The sequence below is a fragment of the Anguilla rostrata genome, chromosome 1, assembly GCF_018555375.3.
Source record: "Anguilla rostrata isolate EN2019 chromosome 1, ASM1855537v3, whole genome shotgun sequence".
Classification (NCBI taxonomy): Eukaryota; Metazoa; Chordata; class Actinopteri; order Anguilliformes; family Anguillidae; genus Anguilla; species Anguilla rostrata.
This window is the reverse complement of record NC_057933.1, coordinates 77,505,276-77,526,988: the sequence shown is the minus strand read 5'-3', so window position 1 is coordinate 77,526,988 and position 21,713 is coordinate 77,505,276. Positions and strand designations below refer to the sequence as shown.

General features: G+C 47.5%; 1 protein-coding gene across 2 annotated transcripts; it reads right to left on the bottom strand.

Moving 5' to 3' along the window:
* Positions 1-8,601: 8,601 nt before the first annotated feature.
* bsdc1 (BSD domain containing 1) lies at positions 8,602-20,776 on the bottom strand. Of its 2 annotated transcripts, none has more exons than XM_064302499.1 (11): positions 20,644-20,776; positions 19,901-19,958; positions 19,602-19,718; positions 18,330-18,497; positions 17,593-17,647; positions 15,286-15,401; positions 14,701-14,769; positions 12,500-12,587; positions 10,650-11,150; positions 9,691-9,794; positions 8,602-9,348 (listed from the first exon to the last, which is right to left on the bottom strand). In XM_064302499.1, the coding sequence occupies exons 1-11, from the start codon at positions 20,652-20,654 to the stop codon at positions 9,316-9,318; spliced, it is 1,320 nt and encodes a 439-aa protein (XP_064158569.1). In that variant the 5' UTR covers positions 20,655-20,776; the 3' UTR covers positions 8,602-9,315. The 2 variants fall into 2 exon arrangements, with proteins under 2 accessions (XP_064158569.1, XP_064158561.1); XM_064302491.1 differs by lacking the exon at positions 20,644-20,776 and adding an exon at positions 20,448-20,523.
* Positions 20,777-21,713: the final 937 nt, after the last annotated feature.

Sequence of the window (21,713 nt, the reverse complement as noted above, 5' to 3'; positions counted from 1 at the left end):
GGGGCGGGGGCGGCTGGGTAAAACACAAAGTCTCCCCTCTGAGGACAGAAACACTAAACTCTCAGCAGCCCTCCAGTGCCCAGACCCGAACGCTCACGGTTTGAAATGCAACTGTATTCTTTCCGAAAAAAAACGTCTTTCAGTAGGGGGACAAAGGCTCTCAACCGAGGATCTGTTTTGGCGGGAATGTCGTTCAATTTATTCGCTTTTTCTCGCTGAAAAACCAGCCTGCATTTATTTAATGCTAAGGCCATTTGGACAATAGATCCAAGAAGGGGTAGTTCTTTTGTCATTTTGGTTCGCGTTCGGTCACATGACTATCTAAAGCCACACCCAGTCGCAGCTCCCGAACTGTTCCTCCTGTAGGAATGGAACAGAAACCATCTGAAAATTAGTCCTGCAGCCAGGGACGGGAGGGGAAAGATTCACAAAACACCTCCTTTTTTTTGGCTCCCCTTTTGTCATGCTTCCATGTGCTCCAGGGTTCGAACGGACAGGTTAACCAACCACTTTTAAATAATTAAAATACTGAGACGGAGAAAGCAGAAGAAAAAGAAAAAAAAAAAAAAAAGCGCTGTCATTTTTATCTCCGGGCATTAAAATCTTCTCCAAAAAAGACCTCCAAGTTATTAGACATAACAGCATCCCCCTGCCCCCAACGAACAAGATGTGATGATGGGTTTTGACTCCGCCTCTCCTGCGTGGCAGGCTCCGCCTCCCCCTCTGCATCAGGACCCTGGCTGTGCAACGGTATGCCCTCGCTTGCTAGCGCTAGCTAAGCGGGGGGGGGGAGGGGGGGGTTTGCGGTACCCACGGGGGTGGGGGTGGGGGGGGGAATCTTTGCACGTCTGCTTCTAGCAACACCAACAGAATGCAACCACACCCACACACCCCTCCCCCACACATCTCACTCTCTCTCTCTCTCTCTCTCCCTTCTCCTCTGCCTCCCCATCTCTCCATCGTTTTTCAGCGAGACAGGGACTCAGTGACGTGTTGCCTGGATACATGCGACGTGCATCGAGGATGGGGGGGGGGCTTACGAGGGGGGAAGGAGGGGTGGGGGGGGTCTGTGGTGTGTGTGTGTGAGCGAAAATGTGTGTGTGAGAGAGAGAGAGAAAGACAAGGCTGAACGAGGGCTTGGTCACACATGAAGTTATTCTCCCCTCCATTTGTTAGTCATGCACACGCTGCGAGGGCAGCTCCACAGTGCCACTCTAACCCCTGCTGGACAAAGCACGTCACTGCACAGGCAGTCCCCCAGCCTCCCCACTCCCCCCTGACCTATATTAGCCACTCGCGTATCCGATCGTCCTGGCAACTGATAGCGTAAATAAAGAGCAAATAAACAGCGAGAGACACAAACACGCAAAGCCTGCAAAATGGGGAAGAAGAAACCAGCAAAAAACCTCTCAGTGTGTGTGCGCGCGTGTGTGAGTGCTAGCGAAACGAGTGTGTGCATGCGTGTGTGTGAGTGTGAGTGCCAGTGTAAATGTGTGTGTGCGTGTGTGTGCGCGCGTTCAAACGCGCGTGTGTGTGAGCATGTCTGCATGTCTCTCTGTGTGCGTGCGTATCATGAAAACGATCCACTCTCGCTCCCACAGACAGACCTAAGGTCCTGAGCCGGTGTTGGGACAGCGGGGGACAGCGGTGTGGGGGGGCGGGGAGTGGCGGTGTGGGGGGGGGGTACATGCGCTGCAAAAGACAGTCGTCCGCGCCAGTGTTTTTTAACGAGGCGCGACCTGTCTGGACGAAGATGCAGCAGCCGCCGCCGCCGCCGCCTCCCCCTCCGCCGCTCCGAAGCGTTCAGAGGGAGGAGCGGCACGTCTGCAGGCGGTGAGGCGCCAGCGCCACCTGATGCGCGCCCGCGGTACTGCGGCGCGCTCACTCCTCCACGCCGCATCGGAGTCCGCCGTCAGACACCGCGAGCGAGACGCCGACCGTCCGCCACACCGGAGCCTTCTCCACCCCGGCGACCATTAACCCCTTAGAGCTGTGACATCACAAATACGTGATCAGAATGTTCTCGACTGAACATTCCACTGCTGATGTCACAATCGCTACTGGTGACTGACAGCAGTGGAGTTCTAGAACACCGACTGAGAATTCTGAGAGGGGGGGGAAAGAAAAAAAAAAACAATACAACAAACCAGCTCTTCAAAGGGTTAAACTGCCGCCGCGCCGCGGTCCCAGACAGACGGAGAGCCGCACACAGGAAACGCACGGACTGAATCCCGCCCGGCCCGCGAGTGCGCAGCCCCCTTCCCCAGTCACGTGACTCGCAGTCTGCCGCATCGTTCGTCCCCTCTCCCAGACCTCAGCGCATTCAAACACCCTCTCTAAACAAACACCTGGCACACTAGCAAACTGCAGGGCTGGCAAGCTTTTCTCCACTGAGTGGTACCTGCTCCTCCCTGTCTGACAGGGTTCGGCAGACTGTCTGATGAGTCTCAGGTCTCTATAAGAGAGACACGCTCTCTACAGACAGTCTGAGTGTCTCAGATCTCTATAAGAGAGACACACTCTCTACAGGCTGTCTGATGAGTCTCAGGTCTCTATAAGAGAGACACACTCTCTACAGGCTGTCTGATGTGTCTCAGGTCTCTATAAGAGAGACACACTCTCTACAGGCTGTCTGATGAGTCTCAGGTCTCTATAAGAGAGACACACTCTCTACAGGCTGTCTGATGAGTCTCAGGTCTCTATAAGAGAGAGACACACTCTCTACAGGCTGTCTGATGAGTCTCAGGTCTCTATAAGAGAGAGACACACTCTCTACAGACTGTCTGATGAGTCTCAGGTCTCTATAAGAGAGACACACTCTCTACAGACTGTCTGATGAGTCTCAGGTCTCTATAAGAGAGACACACTCTCTACAGACTGTCTGATGTGTCTCAGGTCTCTATAAGAGAGACACACTCTCTACAGGCTGTCTGATGAGTCTCAGGTCTCTATAAGAGAGACACACTCTCTACAGGCTGTCTGATGAGTCTCAGGTCTCTATAAGAGAGACACACTCTCTACAGACTGTCTGATGAGTCTCAGGTCTCTATAAGAGAGACACACTCTCTACAGACTGTCTGATGAGTCTCAGGTCTCTATAAGAGAGACACACTCTCTACAGGCTGTCTGATGACACACTCTCTACAGGCTGTCTGATGAGTCTCAGGTCTCTATAAGAGACACGCTCTCTACAGGCTGTCTGATGAGTCTCAGGTCTCTATAAGAGAGACACACTCTCTACAGACTGTCTGATGAGTCTCAGGTCTCTATAAGAGAGACACACTCTCTACAGACTGTCTGATGAGTCTCAGGTCTCTATAAGAGACACGCTCTCTACAGGCTGTCTGATGAGTCTCAGGTCTCTGTAAGAGAGACACACTCTCTACAGGCTGTCTGATGTGTCCCAGGTCTCTATAAGAGAGAGACACACTCTCTACAGGCTGTCTGATGAGTCCCAGGTCTCTATAAGAGAGACACGCTCTCTACAGACTGTCTGATGTGTCTCAGGTCTCTATAAGAGAGACATACTGCAGACTGTCTGTGCTTTAGAGCAACTCATAAACACTACCACAGTACTGTCCTGTAGGTTATCACTCCAACCCTAACAAAGCACACCTCATTCAACAGCTTGAGATCTCATTGAGCTGCTAATTTAGCAGAAATTAAAACCTACTGCCTGGGCGATCTCCAGGAACAGGGTTGGGAACCACTAATGAACAACATATACTAAAAAAAATATACAAAAAAAAAAAAAAAAACTTCTGTACAAAAATATTGAGGTTGCAAGGCTAAATATTATCTAGGAGAAAGGGAATCAGCCATGTTGATGTACCAAACCCAGAACTGATGTTGCAAAAACAAGATCTCAATTTATTATTTTATTTTTTTTTCATTAAACTGAAAAATTGTTAACCGCTAGAAGATATTGCATTGTATTTAAGGTACAGTGAGAAGAGGGGGGTATGGTTTCGGACTTGATTCTGGGGACCAACAGCCTATGTTTTCCTTCCTAATGTTAATGTCCACCTCTGAATCATAATGAGCCGTTAACGGTTTTTAATTAGACAAGTAACGTCTACTGAAGGATGATTTTTCCCACTTAAGGCTACATTATGACATAAACAGGTCTGTGTGCCACGAGGAATAACACACATCCCACATCTACATCCTAGGACTTTTAAACCAGATGAAACTAAGGCTTTCATGAATGTGCTGTATGACAAAAGATCCCATTTAACTGCAGTAAGCATTACATTCATACAGGCATGCAGCGCTCTTACCGGCGACTTACACACTTGACAAGCTAAGCGTACGGTCACAAACTAACTATTAGTGAAAATGGATTAGTGACAAAAGCGACCTGACCAACTGATTGAAGTCAATATATATATAATAATATATATAATATAAAAATTTGCAAACAGATGAAGACATTGGCTGTGACAAAAACCACAATAGACTTTGGTTCCTCAGGACTCAGGAGTCTGTAAATCACTGTGGAAGATACTGCATCGGCACTAACGACTACAGCAGTGGTCCTCAAACACAATCCTGGGGGACCTCTGTGTCTGCTGGTTTTCTTTCCAACCTCAACCGCAATCCCAGAATTTTAAATAAGACGTTAATTTATTTTACTAATCTAGGTGCTTAGCAAAGACTCTAGCGGTTGATTAGTAGAATCAGCTATGTGCACCCACACTGGCCCTTTCTGGATAAGACTGGGGACCCCAGCTCTAAGACACGAAAAGCACCTAATTAAGAGAAATTAACAGCTTCTTCGAACTCTGGGATTTCAGTTGAGGTTCGAATGAAAACCAGCACACACGGTGGTCCCCCAGGTCCGAGAACCACTGGTCTACAGGTAATACGTATCAGAACATTAGTCATGAAATTCCAGATGTGAAAAAAATGTGTGAGGCTAATGAAGCAAACCCAAGCTTCTGTTCTGTGGGCCTGCAGACCTGATGTAGCACAGCGAGCCTTCGGTAATGAACCCAAAGAAATCCCAAGAGATTGGCCTTTTGCATCGGGCAAGTAAACACACTTGGCCTTTTCTAAATCAGCAAAACAAATACATTTGGCCTTTAAAATCAGGCCAGTGAACACAAGCCACTCCCACTGTGATGGGCGATGTAAATGAGGGGAAATCACACGTCGCTGTCAGGCTGTTCCCTGTGATGGAGTGACTCAATCATACCCCCCCTCCCCTCCCCACGCCCCCCCACACGCTGACCCTGTCGTATGGTTTTTGGGAGTTGGTTTTTGAGGTGCTGCTATGCTCCGTGACCCCCCCCACACACACACACACACACACACATGCATGTATGCATACCCACTCTTCAGACTACAGGGGTCATCAGCTCCTCATCCTCTCTGTCCCGTCCTGATTGGCCGTCATGACAGAAGACGGGCGTGCTGACAGCCAATGGCGGGATCAGGGAGAGATTAAGGGGCCGGCGCTGTAAACTGCAATCAGAGTGAGACACAGGACACACTTCCCCCCTGCAGTCTGGGGTCAAATGACTAATCCCTTCTCTCCCCTCTTCTTGTTTTTTTTTTTGAGCGTTAAAAATTGGCATGACAAAATATTCCAGGGAAAAAAGCAACGGGCCTCCTTACTGAAGTCTCCTTTGATCTGTGCTTTTAAAAAATGAATCCCCTTTAGGCACAGCACCACATTTAACGAGATGCATTAAAGCTGTCAAAAGGAACAGAGCGGTACTTTTATTTTGACATTTGTGTTCCGCCCCCCATCTTCATTCACCTCGTCTCTCGCGACCGCACTTCCTGGAACCAGTGCCAATTGTATCGCCGCGCCAAACTTGACCCTGAAGGATCGCAGAACCCTTCTCTCCTGTGTAAACCCTGCACAGGTTTAGCTCCACGCATTTATAAATCCCCGTCAACACCTCTCGCACCCGTGCGAAATTTACCTTTAAAAAATTTATACAGACTGTCTCTGGAGCACTCCAGCCAATTTAGCCTGACAAAAAAAAAAAAAAAAGAGTTTGAGAACGATTGTCAAACACAGACGTGGCGTACGGCGTCACCTACCTCGTGAGAGCGGATCGATGAGCCGTTCGCGGCTGCCGAGGCCGGTCATGTGACCCGCCCGTACTCAGCACACGCTCGCTCGGTCCCTCGGATGCCAGAATTTTCTTCGTCGTCCTGAACGAGCAGCAGGAGGGCTCCTACGCGGTACGTTGGCCCCGGCAACAGCGCATCACTTTAAACTTCACGCGCCTCCCATGCGCTTATTATGGGATGGCATTCGTCGGTAGAATATTAGCAACGGGAGAACGACCGGACCGGAGCTTTTACATTCAGATATGATACAGAATGAATTCACACCGCGCGTGGACAAATTCCTGGATTACTAGCGTTGAGACTGAAATGATAAAATGCGATGCATATCAGACTTGCCAAGAACCTGTAGCCAGAAACAGTCGTATAAAAAGAAGTGTAATCAGGGCTTTAATTGATCCATTTAAGCTGCCAATTCATTGCATTTGAGGAGTTGAATTGCTTTAGGGCAAATATAAAACCAGCAGACCGTGTAGGGAGGACCATTTGGGGAGTCCTAACTGACTATAGTGACTGCCCATCATGGCAAAATGCTCTAAGATGTGTTTCTCAAAGTAGCAACACAGCTAATATATAAACTTCCCATCATGGTGTAATACACTCTATGGTATGTTCCTCAAAGTAGCAGTATACCTACTATATCGACTGCTGATCATGGTAAAACGTTATATGGTACGTTTCTCAAAGTGGTAGTATACCTACTATATCAACTCCTCATCATGGTAAAATGCTCTATGGTACGTTTCTCAAAGTAGTAGTATACCTACTATATCAACTCCTCATCATGGTAAAATGCTCTATGGTACATTTCTCAAAGTAGTAGTATACCTATCAACTCCTCATCATGGTAAAATGCTCTATGGTACATTTCTCAAAGTAGTAGTTACTTCACTCCTGCAGGGTAAATGTCTGGTACATTTCAATGCAGTAACCTGCAGTGTCTCATACCTGCTTCCAAACGAAAGTGCCATCTGTACCTCCAACAAAAATAAGATAAATTAACGACTTGAGCCAAAGCAATGAGGGAAGTCCTAACACACCGACTGGACTGCCCGAGATTGCATTTTCAAAGTTTAATTTAATCAAAGCTGCGGTTGGAAATTATAAAAATTAATTAACCGTTTTAAACACGGTCGCATTTGTCTTAAATCATTTCCAGTTTGGACTAACCAGCCTCGCCCGACCGACAAAACCGCAGAGGAAGACAGAAAGCTCCAAAATGCCAGTGTTATTAAATCTTTCAAGTGTTGAGAATAAATGTAATATCTTGCACACATTCTGCCATCTGTGATTTTGAAAGCTTTTAAGGATCAGACAGTAGAGTGTGAGCAGAATATCAAACAGGATCCTTTCCTCCCCAGCGCCGTGTAAAAAAGAAAAGAAAGACTAAAAGACTAAACCTTCTGAAAATCTTTAGAATGTTTATAAGATTGAAAGAGCACGAGAAATCTGCAGCAAATGGAAAATGTACATAAATATGTACACGGGAGATATTCAGAGCAAAAAAAAAAATCAAATCAAACATACTACCCCCCCCCCCCCCCAAAATACAGTAGGTGAAAAACAGCCAAGCACACGCCACACACTACAATCTCAGACCTTCGCAGACTGGGAAGCTTTTCGCTGAAGTCAAGCAGCCTTTCCTGAGGCCTGCAGCCCATGTCTAGATGCTTTTACTCTCAGTCGCATCCTGTTAATAAAGAGCAGTGACCCGAGCAGTCTGATCTCCAGACCGACAGCTCACAGCTCCAGCAGCTGTGCAAGGAGGTCTGAGCACCACAGCGAGCAGACTGGCCCCCATACACCACCAGACTCACACAACCAAACTGATACACAACCAAACCCACACCACCGGCCCTCATACACAACCAGACCCACACCACCAAACTCATACACAACCAAACTCACACAACTGGCCCCCATACACCACCAGACTCACACCACCGAACTCACACAACTGGCCCTCATACACCACCAAACTCACACAACCAGCCCTCATACACCACCAAACTCACACCACCAAACTCACACAACTGGCCCCCGTACACCACCAAACTCACACAACCGGCCCTCATACACAACCAAACCCACACAACCGGCCCTCATACACAACCAAACTCACAACTGGCCCTCATACACAACCAAACTCACACAACCAAACCCACACCACCAAACTCACACAACCGGCCCCCATACACCACCAAACTCACACAACCAAACCCACACAACCGGCCCTCATACACAACCAAACTCACACAACTGGCCCCCATACACCACCAAGCTCACACAACCGGCCCCCATACACCACCAGACTCACACAACCAGCCCTCATACACAACCAAACTCATACAACTAAACACACAACCAGCCCTCATACACAACCAAACCCACACAACCGGCACTCATACACAACCAAACTCACAACCAGACCGGTGAATTGTCCTGAACCACTGGGCGGAGTTTCAATGTGCCGTCAGCGACTCAGCCACCCAAAACACAGAACAGCTCACGACTGAATACAGGCAAAATCAGTTTTATTTTAGACGGTATTTTAACTTGCATAAGACAGAACCGTTAGTGAGTGGAGATACAAAGCAAGCGGAAGTTTATCTGAAATACCGATATTCTAAAAATATTCTTATATAGAACTTTATCTTCCCCGTAGACAGAAGCAGCTTTACAAACAGGTTATGGCAACTCAACAGCCTGAAAGTAAATTCATTTCTCACTAACTTTAAAAAGAAGAACTGCAATATTTTACATACATTTAATAGCATATCAGAAGATTTATGGAGGAGGAGGAGGGGGGGTAATATAAATTCTCCTTAAATGAAGAGTCATACTTTTCACCAAGTAATTAATTCTGCTCTGTCCCCTTCTCTCCATTAAGCATTAGTTAGAAATTATAGCATCCTTCCTACACTAGTGTCAATATACTCAATCTGGAACTGTTCCCATAGTAACCAGGAAAGCTGAAATGTTACCCATTAGAACAGAACAAGACGACAGCTTTGTGGTATTATTATTATTATTTTTTTCCTGTACAACAGCAATCTAACTTATTGCCTTGAGTAATTCCCACATTTGGCCAGCAGAGGGTGCACTTCCAAAGGCCCCTCCGGTTCTCCCCCGATAATCTCAGGGGAGGAGAGGCGTGGCAGGGGCGAGGGCCGGAGGTTACGCACGTTTAAGCACACGGTTCGCCGTCGGAGGAGCATGAGGGGGAGGGCTTCAGTCCCAGGCTTCCCAGTCATCATCTTCCAGCTGAAAAAAAAAAAAACATGAACAATTTAATGCAGCCCCTGTGCTGATTGCTGTGGTTTCCACCAGCACTACTACAAATCTAAGGGGTACCGAGGTGGGTCCAAGAGGAACTCCCATCTGAACTGTTTCGGTTCAAGCTGAACAGCAAATTCTTTCAATTTCACAAATACTTTAAGTGTTTGACATTTTCTATGACTGAATTATGATATTATCATATATGATATGATATTTTCCTCCCCCCCCCCCAAAAACAAATTTTCACCCATCAAAATATTTTTTATTTTATTTCCACAATCATCGCACACACAGTATCAGTATTGGCATAAATGAAATGTACCATACCGGCCCTGTTGCGTTGACTTTGGAAAGTGCTATCTGAACTTCCTCTTCTGTCATGTCCAAGTCAAAGTCCTTTTCCCAGTCCTCGCTGATGTCTGTGCTGGACCCTGCAGAAAAAAGGGGCCCAAGGCTTTAAAGAGCCCAGAATCAACATCTACCAACCCCTACCAACTCTCAAAAGCCCAGAATCAACTCTAACTAACCCCCCTAAGCCTAGAATCAACTTCAACCAGCTCCCCACAACCCATCCAGAATCAACTCCTACCAACTCCCCTAAGACTAGAATCAACTCCTGCCAATTCCCCACAACTCACCCCGAATCAACTCCCCAAAGCCCACAATCAACTCCTGCCAATTCCCCACAACCCACCCAGAATCAACTACTACCAACTCCCCACAACCCACCCAGAATCAACTCCTACCAACTCCCCACAACCCACCCAGAATCAACTACTACCAACTCCCCACAGCCTAGAATCACCTTCTACCAACTTCCCACAGCTCACACGGAGCACAGGGGTAGCGGAGAACAACAGAAAACTAAGGGTGGGAGACACAGATAACTATACAGGAATGCCACTACACTTTAACTCACCCGGTTCACACGATCCAAGCAAACTCGGTTTCCCCAGTGTGTTTAATTTTATTAGTGTTTTTAATAGCAAGCTGGCAAATTGACACCTCTATCACAGGGTAATGTAATACTATGCTGCTGGAATTACAGGAACCAGGCCAAGACATTTACTTCAGTAATCTCAACACAAATGAAAACCTTGTTACCAGCCTTGGCAGGAAACACTTGGCACATTAATGGATGTTTTAAAAGAGAAAAACAGGCTCGGCTCTCCACATAAACCCAAGATTGGAGCAGACTCAGCATTAATGAAGCCCTCCATATTGGTGGCCCGCTCCACACTGCCCAGTTTCCCGCTCGTTCTTACCGCTCTCGGGGCGTGCCTCACCTTTCTTGCCGTTGTTGGAAGGGGTGGACTTGCCGCTGTCCGAATTGAGCTCGAACACCCTCAGGTCCTGCGCCACCTCCTCTTTCACAGTGTCTGTCCGGGGGGCGGGCCTGGGGGCGGCGGCGGCGGCGGCGGCCTCGCCTCCTGCCCCGCCCGCTCGCGTCTTTGGGGGTTGGTCGGTCTCCGTGGGCGGGGTTTCGGGCTGGGGGACCCTGCCGTCCACCTCCTGCTCCCCCAGGCTGGCCTCGGCCATCCCGCGCGTCAGCTCCTCGGGGGGACCCGTGGCCCCCACCTCCTCCGGTGACCCCGCGGCCCCGCCCTCCTCCGGACTCCTCTCCAGCTGGGTGGGCGGGGTGGCGCTCCCGCAGCTGGCCGAGGGGGTGACGGCGGTTTCGGTAGGGGGCGACGTCAGGGAGGCGGAGTCGGTGGGCGGGGTGCGGGGTTCTACCGGCGGGGGCGTGAAGTCCAAACGAGACGAGGAGGCGGAGCCCAAAAACTCATCTGTCCCAAAACGAAGAGGAGAGGAACAGACAGGACACATTCAGCTGAGGAGTGGAGCGTCACAGCTCATTCAGAGAAATTCTCCCTATGAAATCTCACAACGTACATGTGGCACCCGCTAGCATTGCGGACCGCCATGTTGATTTAAACACACAACCCTCCTGTGCTGGCTAACAAGCAGACGCTCAGACATGTGCTCGAATCCCATGTAGAGCTTTTAGTTATGCAGTCCCAGAACAAGATAGTTAACACGAGCTGTATCAGCTCATGAATGTGTGAAAAAATAAAACTGGTCCATAGAAAACGTTTTAAAATCCACATTCAGTTGACCCAAGAACATCTACCAAGGTGATGCCCCCCCACACTTCCCAATCTTGCCACGGACACATATGACCCCACTGCAACAGCAGAGCAATGCACTAGGGCAGTGATCTTCAGTCATGATCCCGGACAGCCACAGGCTCTGCTGGATTTTGTTGTCACTCGGCACTTGATTGATCAGTTAACGCAGTCTGTTACACAGTTAACGCAGTCTGTTACACAGTTAGCTCACCTCACCTGGCTTCTTGGGTCTGAATTGGTTTTTTTTTTTTAAAACCCGCAGACCCTGCAGCTTTCCAAGACCGGGGACTGAAGATAAGCGATCCAGGGTCCCTCAGAATTACATCCCTTCATTATTACTGCATGCTGTTGCCGTGAGCGACACTTATCCCCACAGACAAGCCCTACAAGCACCGGGGCTGCTCGGCCTCCTTGAAGCACACCTTCGTGCTTTTAAATGTTTCTGTTCGTACTCTTTAGTGAATGGAGTAGTGATCTTCATTCCTGGGCCTGGGGAGCCGCAGGGTCTGTTGGTTTTTTTGTCTTTGCTTTAATATCAGCAGCTGATTCAGACCCGAGACATCGGGTGAGGAGAGTTAACTGTGTAACAGGCTGCTATATCTGATCAATTAAGCGCAGAGTAGCAACAAACAAGACCAGGTTAAAACGTGGTACATGGCTGGACCTAACACACGTGATCCGGCCGACCAATGGTGTGATTCATAACTCGGCCGACCAATGGTGTGACTTCATCACTCACTCAGTCACTCACTCACTCACTCAGTCAGGCACAGACATTCGCATTTGTAGGGCTGGCCCCGCTGTTGCGGTCCAGCCAAAAACAGCAGACCCTGCGGCTCTCCAGAACCAGGACTGAAGAGGACTGGTACGGAGGTCATATCCTACAGGCCCAGGAATGACTGCCCTGTACTACTGAAGCCAGAAAGCACAGCTAACATGAAAAAAGAACATCAGACTACATTTGGATGGATGAATAATGCAGTGTAAACAGGAAGTGGCACACGCACCCTCCTCTTCCTCTTCCTCCCAGCCCAGGGCCTCCGAATGCGTCACCTGCTCCGCCCTCTGCTTCAGGGCCACTCTCCGCGCCTCTTCCTGACAACGGCACAAAAAAAACAGGTAAAGGTCAAAGTTCAACTCCTTCAGCTCTTACAAGCAGTGACTACATGCAGGAGTCCCAATGCTCAACGCAGTTCCAGCCCAAGGAGTCACACTCATGAACCCACTGCCCACTCTACAGCTACAAAGTTACACAAAACATGGACTGAACTACCTCATCGAGCACTAAACTACATTACTGTAACAAGAGCAAAGAACCACAGACACTCAAGACAGGAAACGTTACACCTAATCATGTTGGGGAGCTGAATCTGAGGGTTAGAGTCGGGGTGTAGGAACAGAGTTGCAGTCAGAAGAGTCTTCAGCCTGCGACACAAAATGGCCGACATATCCGCTCTCTCCACACACTTCCAGTTCAGCAGAACAAACTAGCTTATCAGCGTCATTCAAGGCGGCCATATTGTGTCCATTAGCGTAGTGTGACGAGGGCTTCTCACAGAACAAGACTAACACTCAGGAACAGAAGGGGCTGGTTTGATAATTATTTCATGAATTATCTTTTCATTTATGAACAGCAGACTAATTAAATTACATACGTAGATGACACGTCAGTGACAGGTCTAATATTACAGAGAAGAAAGATGCTATATCATTTTCAGGCCCGACAGAAAATAAGTTTAGGTACTTACATTTTTTTTTTGTTGACATAATACAAGTGTGTTGAACATGTTGCAATTAAAACTTTTTTCCAAAATAGTATTTACTTCATTTTTATTGAATGTCCCTTGTAGTGTAGGCTTCGGTAAAGTAGAGATTAACAGAAGGGGACAAAAATGAAATGCAGGGTTTTAGGAGAATGAAGATGTTGAAGAGGTTGACAGACTGACTAAAAGGTGTAAAAATGTTTTACATCGCACGGGAAGTTAGTTTCAGGAAAATGAGGGTGACACTACCTTATATAAAGGAGGTTGAGGAAGTGTCCAGATATAAATATATTGGGACTCCGATGGCAACTTGGAAGTTGGAAAAGCATATTTAGAAAAGCTATTCAGAAGTGAACCAGCGACCATCACTTCCAATACAAACACAGATCTTTCAAAGTGGATACAGGACCTTTAAAGCTTTAAAATTTAAAAGGTTTTATGCAGACATTTATCTAAAGTGACTGCACAACTGGGTTTTTTAAATATAAAATCCATTTGTACCACCATTTTACTGGGGTAATTCAGGGCAAGTACCTTTGCACAAACGTCCAACAGAATCAGCCAAACAGCAATCCCATGTCCAGGCTCTCTATTACACCAAGTCCAATATTAATTTTTAATAAAAAATTATACTTATGCTAATATTTACAATGTGTTCCATATCGTTGAGAGCGCTTACGCTTCAGTGGATTTGATGAGTTTCCTTGGTGACCCAATTTCCTGTTTTCACACATGAACTCCCCCCGCCATTTTATCATCCCCAGACCAGCGCTGGACTTTGGGATTCTCCTTCGCTCGATCGCGGCCTGTTGTGTAAGGAGCAGCTTTCCCCCGATCGCCCCCACCACCTGTTCCCTACCATCCATCAAAACACCCGGCAGCCCTTATCCACAAAACACACACATGCTAAAGTACCCACAAAACAAACACTCGCACACACACTCACACTCACTCACACTCACACTCACACACAAACACATGTCCTCAGCCTTCACTTTCTGCTACTGGCTCCAGGGTACTCAAGGAAAACCAATAATTCTACACAGAGCGTAGAATTAATTTCCAATTAACCTCCAATAGTGCTGAGCGATATAATGTAATGATAATTAAAAATAGTTAAAAAAACATACAAGAACTTTTTATAATCATAAATATTGTGTATTGTCCAGCCCTGATCTCCAAGTGCCCAATTACACGACGGACCCAGAACACCCAGGTGATCCTGACCACAGTCGTCTGCGCAGACGAGAAAACCAGCTGTTCACCAGCGCGCGCACTTGCACGGTCTGACCACCAGGTGGCGAATGGAACGTTCTCCTGAACGTGCGGGCAGCACCGGAGGTGGTCAGCGGCTGTGGTTGTGGACGCTAGGCCTTGGAAAGCGGCTTTAACGGCTGTTCTTTTGCCTCACGGGCACACGCTGTGGCACAGAGAGGCGCGGTTACCTGGTCCAGCTGAAAGACTTTGTAGAAGTAGCGCTGCCAGAACTCGGAATGGGCCACCGCAGCAGGAACCTGTGGCGTAAAATGGTAAATGGACTGCATTTATATAGCGCTTTTATCCAAAGCGCTTTACAATTGATGCCTCGCATTCACCAGAGCAGTTAGGGGTTAGGTGTCTTGCTCAGCGACACTTCGACATGCCCAGTGTGGGGGATTGAACCGGCAACCCTCCGACTGCCAGACAACCGCTCTTACCTCCTGAGCTATGTCGCCCCCTGGCGTGAAGAGGACCGGCTCAAGGACAGGGCAGTACAGACACAATTTCCCAACGTCAGCCCGGAAGGTTCACAGAAGCCCAGGAAGACAGCCTCTCTTCCTCCCCCTCTCTTTCTCACTCTCTCTCTCTCCCTCGTACTTTATACTTCATATCAAAACATAACTATTTCTCTGTTCCAAAGGACAGTCAGTCATAAAATGTACTGATATTAATCAGCCCGCCTATCCCACCAACGTCCCAACCCCGCCCCGCCCCGAACAGACAGACTTATGAGAGTGCCCTTGGATGCAACAAACGGCAGCGGACCGTACCATTTTTGTGTAAAGGGACCGGATGGAGGGACTGTTGACCAGGAGTTCAGAGATCTCCCCTTTCTTCTCCTCCAGAGAGAAGCCTTGGAGCCAGGCTTCAAACTGCTCTGGGGGACCTGCAGCAAAACACAGGCATAGTCAAACGCATACCTACACACAGTGGAGAGGAGACAGGCCTACTCAAACGCATACCTACACACAGCAGAGAGGAGACAGGCCTACTCAAACGCATACCTACACAGCCTACACACAGCGGAGAGGAGACAGGCATAGTCAAACGCATACCTACACACAGCGGAGAGGAGACAGGCATACTCAAACGCATACCTACACAACCTACACACAGCGAAGAGGAGACAGGCCTACTCAAACGCATACCTACACAACCTACACACAGTGAAGAGGAAACAGGCATACTCAAACGCATACCTACACAACCTACACACAGCGAAGAGGAGACAGGCCTACTCAAACGCACACCGAAACACAGCGGAGGGGAAACAGGCCTACTCAAACGCATACCTACACACAGTGAAGAGGAGACAGGCCTACTCAAACGCACACTGAAACACAGCGGAGAGGAGACAGGCCTACTCAAACGCATACCTACACAACCTACACACAGTGAAGAGGAGACAGGCCTACTCAAACGCATACCTACACACAGTGAAGAGGAGACAGGCCTACTCAAACGCATACCTACACAACCTACACACAGCGAAGAGGAGACAGGCCTACTCAAACGCACACCGAAACACAGCGGAGGGGAAACAGGCCTACTCAAACGCATACCTACACACAGTGAAGAGGAGACAGGCATACTCAAACGCACACTGAAACACAGCGGAGAGGAGACAGGCCTACTCAAACGCATACCTACACACAGCAGAGAGGAGACAGGCATACTCAAACGCATACCTACACACAGTGAAGAGGAGACAGGCATACTCAAACGCACACCTACACACAGTGAAGAGGAGACAGGCATACTCAAACGCATACCTACACACAGTGAAGAGGAGACAGGCATACTCAAACGCACACCGAAACACAGCGGAGAGGAAACAGGCATACTCAAACGCATACCTACACACAGTGAAGAGGAGACAGGCCTACTCAAACGCATACCTACACACAGCGGAGAGGAGACAGGCCTACTCAAACGCATACCTACACACAGCAGAGAGGAGACAGGCCTACTCAAACGCACACCGAAACACAGCGGAGAGGAAACAGGCCTACTCAAACGCACACCAAAACACAGCGGAGAGGAAACAGGCCTATTCAAACGCATACCTACACACAGCAGGGAGGAGACAGGCCTACTCAAACGCATACCTACACACAGCAGAGAGGAAACAGGCCTACTCAAACGCATACCTACACACAGCAGAGAGGAGTGTCTCAAGTCACTATCAAAGGGACGGACGTATTTTCAAAACCCAGGAGGGAACTGGATGAAATATTTGCTCTTTAAATTACAGAATACGATCTTCGAGATGTAAGCACTGCACAGCATCTAACTGCATTTCATACTGAGCATCATTTAAATGGAAGAGCACAAAAACACATGTGCAGGTTTGTAACCCCCCCCCCCGAAGAGCAGAGGTTATGTCAGCTGCAGGAGCAAAAGGGCCACCAAGCCCTCCTGGGCCGTGGGACAGGAAAAGCAGGTCTCACAGGCACTGCATTCTAGAGCATTCTAGAACAGGAGCCGACGTACTGTGGCCCCAGTGACGTGAGCACCGAAACGTGGCTGCGTACGCTTCCTCCACCCCGGTGAGCCTAACTCCCATCACAAGCCAGGCCAGAGCCAGACTCAAAAACAGGAAGACGTGTGTAGAGTGGAAACTGGCAAAAGAGAACGTTCTAGAACCGGATATGGCTGGGGCTAAACGGGCAAAGCACAGATGCTAAAAGACTAAAAGTGCTTTATCATCTGGCACAACATGCCCCACAGGAATGGTGCCTTCTCTTTTCGTTAGAGGAAAGTGGACAGCATGCCTACGCATGCGCAATCCCTAAATCGAGAGTGGTGGTCGCAGCAACGCGTGCAGCCAACGAATACGACAGTGCGTAAATCATTCTGAGTGACCAATCGACTGAAGGCATACAGTAAGCTCTGAGCGAGCAGAGTTCATGAAGCTAAAGCTGATCATGTCGATGATGTCACCCATTGAAGCCAGTCAGCTGAACGGCCCTGATCATGTGACGGAGGGCCGCCGGTGGCGCAAAGCAGACTTTTCCCAGCCCTCCGCTGGGCAGCAGTGTCTAGGGAACGGCGGTAACGACGGCAACGGCACGTACCGTCAGGCTCATTGCAGTACGTCGCCGGGTCTGCCTGTAGGCTGTACAGACGGGCCTGCGAAACAGAGACGCCAGGTCAACAACACAGTCACACAATGCAATATGGGTAAAGTGGCGATCCTTAGTATTTTCTCATTTTAAAATGCCATTTTTGATACCTTTTCACACTGGCATATTTGTAGCAATATTGATTCAATGTGTTTACATTCTGAAAGTTCTCCTATATATGCTATTAACCACCAGTGGTGCCAGGTGCTACAATCCAGCCCAGTATTCAAATAGGATGATGCACACATAGGAAGTTGCACGACGAAAGAGAAAGAGCCTAAAATCCAAAAAGCGGAGGTCTGAATGAGGTTGTATACATTGCTCAATCCTACCATGCAAGACGCCATTGTTGGTGGTCTCTAGGCAGGTCTTCTTTCCCCAAAATATGTTACTGCTCGATTATCTTCTCGGAAGAATAAGCACTTGACGTACTCCTAGCAATAGCTTTGTCTAGAATACAACTCCGGTATTTGGAGTCTGAAATAAAACTTTTGCGACCACCAATCACCACAGATGTTGCCAAATCCACCAAAACTGAAAAAACTTGAGGATTGGTACTTTAATAACCACAGACAGGCTAATCAGCACAGGCATAAGGGCTCTCTGATCGTAATGTCTAGTTTGTCTAGTAATGTCTAGATTGTCTAGTAATGTCTAGTTTACCCGCGCGATTCGCTGGTGCGGCTCACCTTGGTGCTGTCGTACACCTCTGTGGTGCCAGCAGGGGTCGCCATGAGCGTGATGACATCACAATCGATGGTTTTGTCCGGGGGCGGGGCCAGGGTGTCCGTGATCACGCCCAGGAGATTGGACAGGCTCCTCTTCACCTTCTCTGTGGTCTCCGTGGACCCTTCCACCTGTGGACAGAAAGGGGGGGTAAACTTTTTCAGACAGACTGTCTGGCTCGTCACCAACGCCACTCTCCAAAAAGCCAGGGGACGATTAGACCCCCTCCACTAAATGAGTTACAGCATCTTCCATCTCTTCTGTTCTGATCCTACCAGAACTTACAGCAGCTTTCGACACCGTAGACCCCATGATCCTCCTCTCCACCGTGACCTCACTCAGGAACTCACTGCTCTTAAGAGGACTGAATCCTGCATCTCTGGATGTTTCTTTAGGGTTTTCTGGGATGGTGGCTTGTCTCATGTCCAGGGCCTTCCTATAGGGGTCCCCCAAGGCTCTGTATTTGGCCCCCCTCCTCTTTCCCCTGCACAAGCTTATATCATTTCCTGGGTGTGTGTCTCCCATGGTTTTCCACCATCTCTATGCCAACAACACTCTGCTTTTCCTCTCTTTGCCTCCATCTGATACTCAGGACTCACTCTTCATCTCAGACTGAAGGACATCATGCTGGATGATGGACCATCGTCTTAAGCTCAACATGGCTAAAACTCCAGTTCTTCGGCTCTCAGTCAACCTCGAAGCCACCTGCACATTCCCAGCAATTCCTCACCACTGCTACACCACTAGAGCTTTCTTTTAATCTGCTGCAGGACAGCCCCACAGTTTTTTTCTTCAAGAGGCCCAGATCCTACATTATAAATGTATAATGAGATTCTGACAGCAGCCTGGGGACCAATGTTAGAAAAAAAAACCTTTGTTTTTTTTGGCCTCCCCACTGGTGGAGCTGTCCATGACAGGGTGACTCACTTTTCCCTTATTCACTTATGCTGTACATGCATGTAAATATGTGTGCGTAATATAAAGTATTTAAGTACTTTGTTCTGAATTGCAATAAATCTTGCAATTGCAATGCCAGTAAATGGATAGAAGTATGCAATTCAGCAATTAAATAATGATAGCATAATTCATAAATACTGTAACAGAGGCAGCATTCTGATGATAATGTCAGCAAGCGAAGTCTGTTCACTTCGTCAATGTGCACCTCGCGTTCTTCAATGGACGCCATCTTTAATGTCCACCAGTTTGACGTACTGCCCTGTGGTTGAATTACTCACCGCCAGTTTGCTCCGAACGGCGCTGGCCGTCGCCACGATGGAGCACGCCGTGTCATGTTGCACCACGGTGGAGAACTCTGTCAGATCTCGCTTAATAAACTCGTACGCTTCAGAAGACTGTGAAATGGAAGTTCAAAGTAACGTCAACGGCACATCACAGAGCACGATTTACCGTGACAATTACAATCACACACGGCATGCCACACTAGAGACGGGTGGACGGCTTTAAAAACATTTTCTTCAAATACACGCTTGGAGCCACACCATGCTATACGCTGGGTGAACGTCACAAGGCCTACCTTGTCTTTAACGGCCTGGAAGCCCTGCTGTAGCCAGCCTCCCCACCAACCTCCTTCCCTAGTTACACAGGAAAGAACAGGCGCAGCGCTTTAGCCAATGTTACACTCTCTTTCTTAAGTTTCTCTTCTGAACGCTGGTAAATAAATAAATAAATAGAAAACGCAGGGAAATGCCAGGACGTTAAATCATTTTACACCGAAGCAAACGCGTCCCACTGAACATATAGTGCCCAACACGAGCTAACGAACGATGGCGTCATTGAAAATACAACCAATATTTTCAAACAGTTAACGTTAATCCATCTGAAATAAAACTATGAGCGAGTCTAATGTGAAACCCATTTAACGCGTTAGTTAGCTAGCTGGCTAACGTCAGCTAGCCACTTTTAGCTTACATGACAAAAGTAAAACGTGTCTGTCAAGAATGTCATATTTTCCCCCCATTCATCAAAATAATGAAATACACAGTCAAAAAAATACGATACTGGCGTTCGCATGTCATTTTCCTTATCGCTGTGTCAATGCTAAAACATTTTTGTAAACAAACCCAGACGGACTTCCTCTTGTATTCATCCGCAAAAACAAACTGCATCAACAAGCACATCCAAATCATTACCAGCTGTACACGTAAATGTGCATCGAGCCGATAAGTTCTGCATAATAATCCCAAATTGCATTTTTGAACTGGGTAGCGAAGTCTGATAGAAAATAAACAATAAAGATTCCAGCGACATAATACTCACCCTTCAGCCATTTTCAGCGCATGACATCATCAATATTTACTGAACTCTGACCCAACTGACTAAGCAAACAGATGAAGAAAAAAAGATACACCTTTCAAAATTAATTAAAATACATTTTCTAATTGACATTATAAAACCGTGCGTACACATTCACTACAGATATACATTATTTTTTTTAGATATATAGTTCAATCACAATTTCGCTACGGGGTGCGTGAAGGGTCAAACAGTACGGTTACTTAAGTCTTGTTTTCCGATACGCTCAAGGAACGGGTTCTCGCATAAACTAATGACTGCACGTGCGATATGCAATCTAGCTTTCGAAGTCATGTAAATTGATCAATTTAACGAAGGTAATTAAAATGTTTACATTGGTTTACACATAAAATTGTAAAATTCAAGAGTTTATTCATTATGTCAGATTTGTAAAGGACCTGTTTATGCAAGGGAACTTTTACTCAAGTATTTCAGCTGAATTAGTTGTAGTTGGAACTACACAACTGTGTATTACTTTTCCACGCACAGAAGGGACATTTTCAGCACACAAAAGTATTTTCATATGTAGTTCTTGCTACATTTCTACTGAGATAATTACGTTTGTCCAATGTCCTTAGGCACTTTCTGAAATATTCATAGTTGTGTCCACCATTATTTTATTGCAGTATTAAAACAGAAAAATAAACTGCTTGTCTGTGGTCATGAAAATGACATCAGCTACTGTTACATCTGCACCTGAGGCCAATCGATGGAGCTTATGTGTGTGCGTGTGTGTGTGTATGTGTGCCTGCTTGTGTGTGTTTGTGTGTATATGTGTGTTTGTGAGTGTGTGTGTGTGTGTGTGTGTCTGTGTGTGTGCCTGCCTGCATGTGTGTATGTGTCTATATGTGTGTATGTGCGTGTGTGTGTCTGTATGTGTGCATGCATGTGTGTGTGGTGTGTGTGTGTCTGTGTGCCTGTGTTTGTGTTTGTGTGTGTGTGTGTGTGTGTGTGTGTGTGTGTCTGTGTGCCTGTGTTTGTGTGTGTGTGTGTGTGTGTGTGTGTGTGTGTTGTGTGTGTGTGTGTTGTGTGTG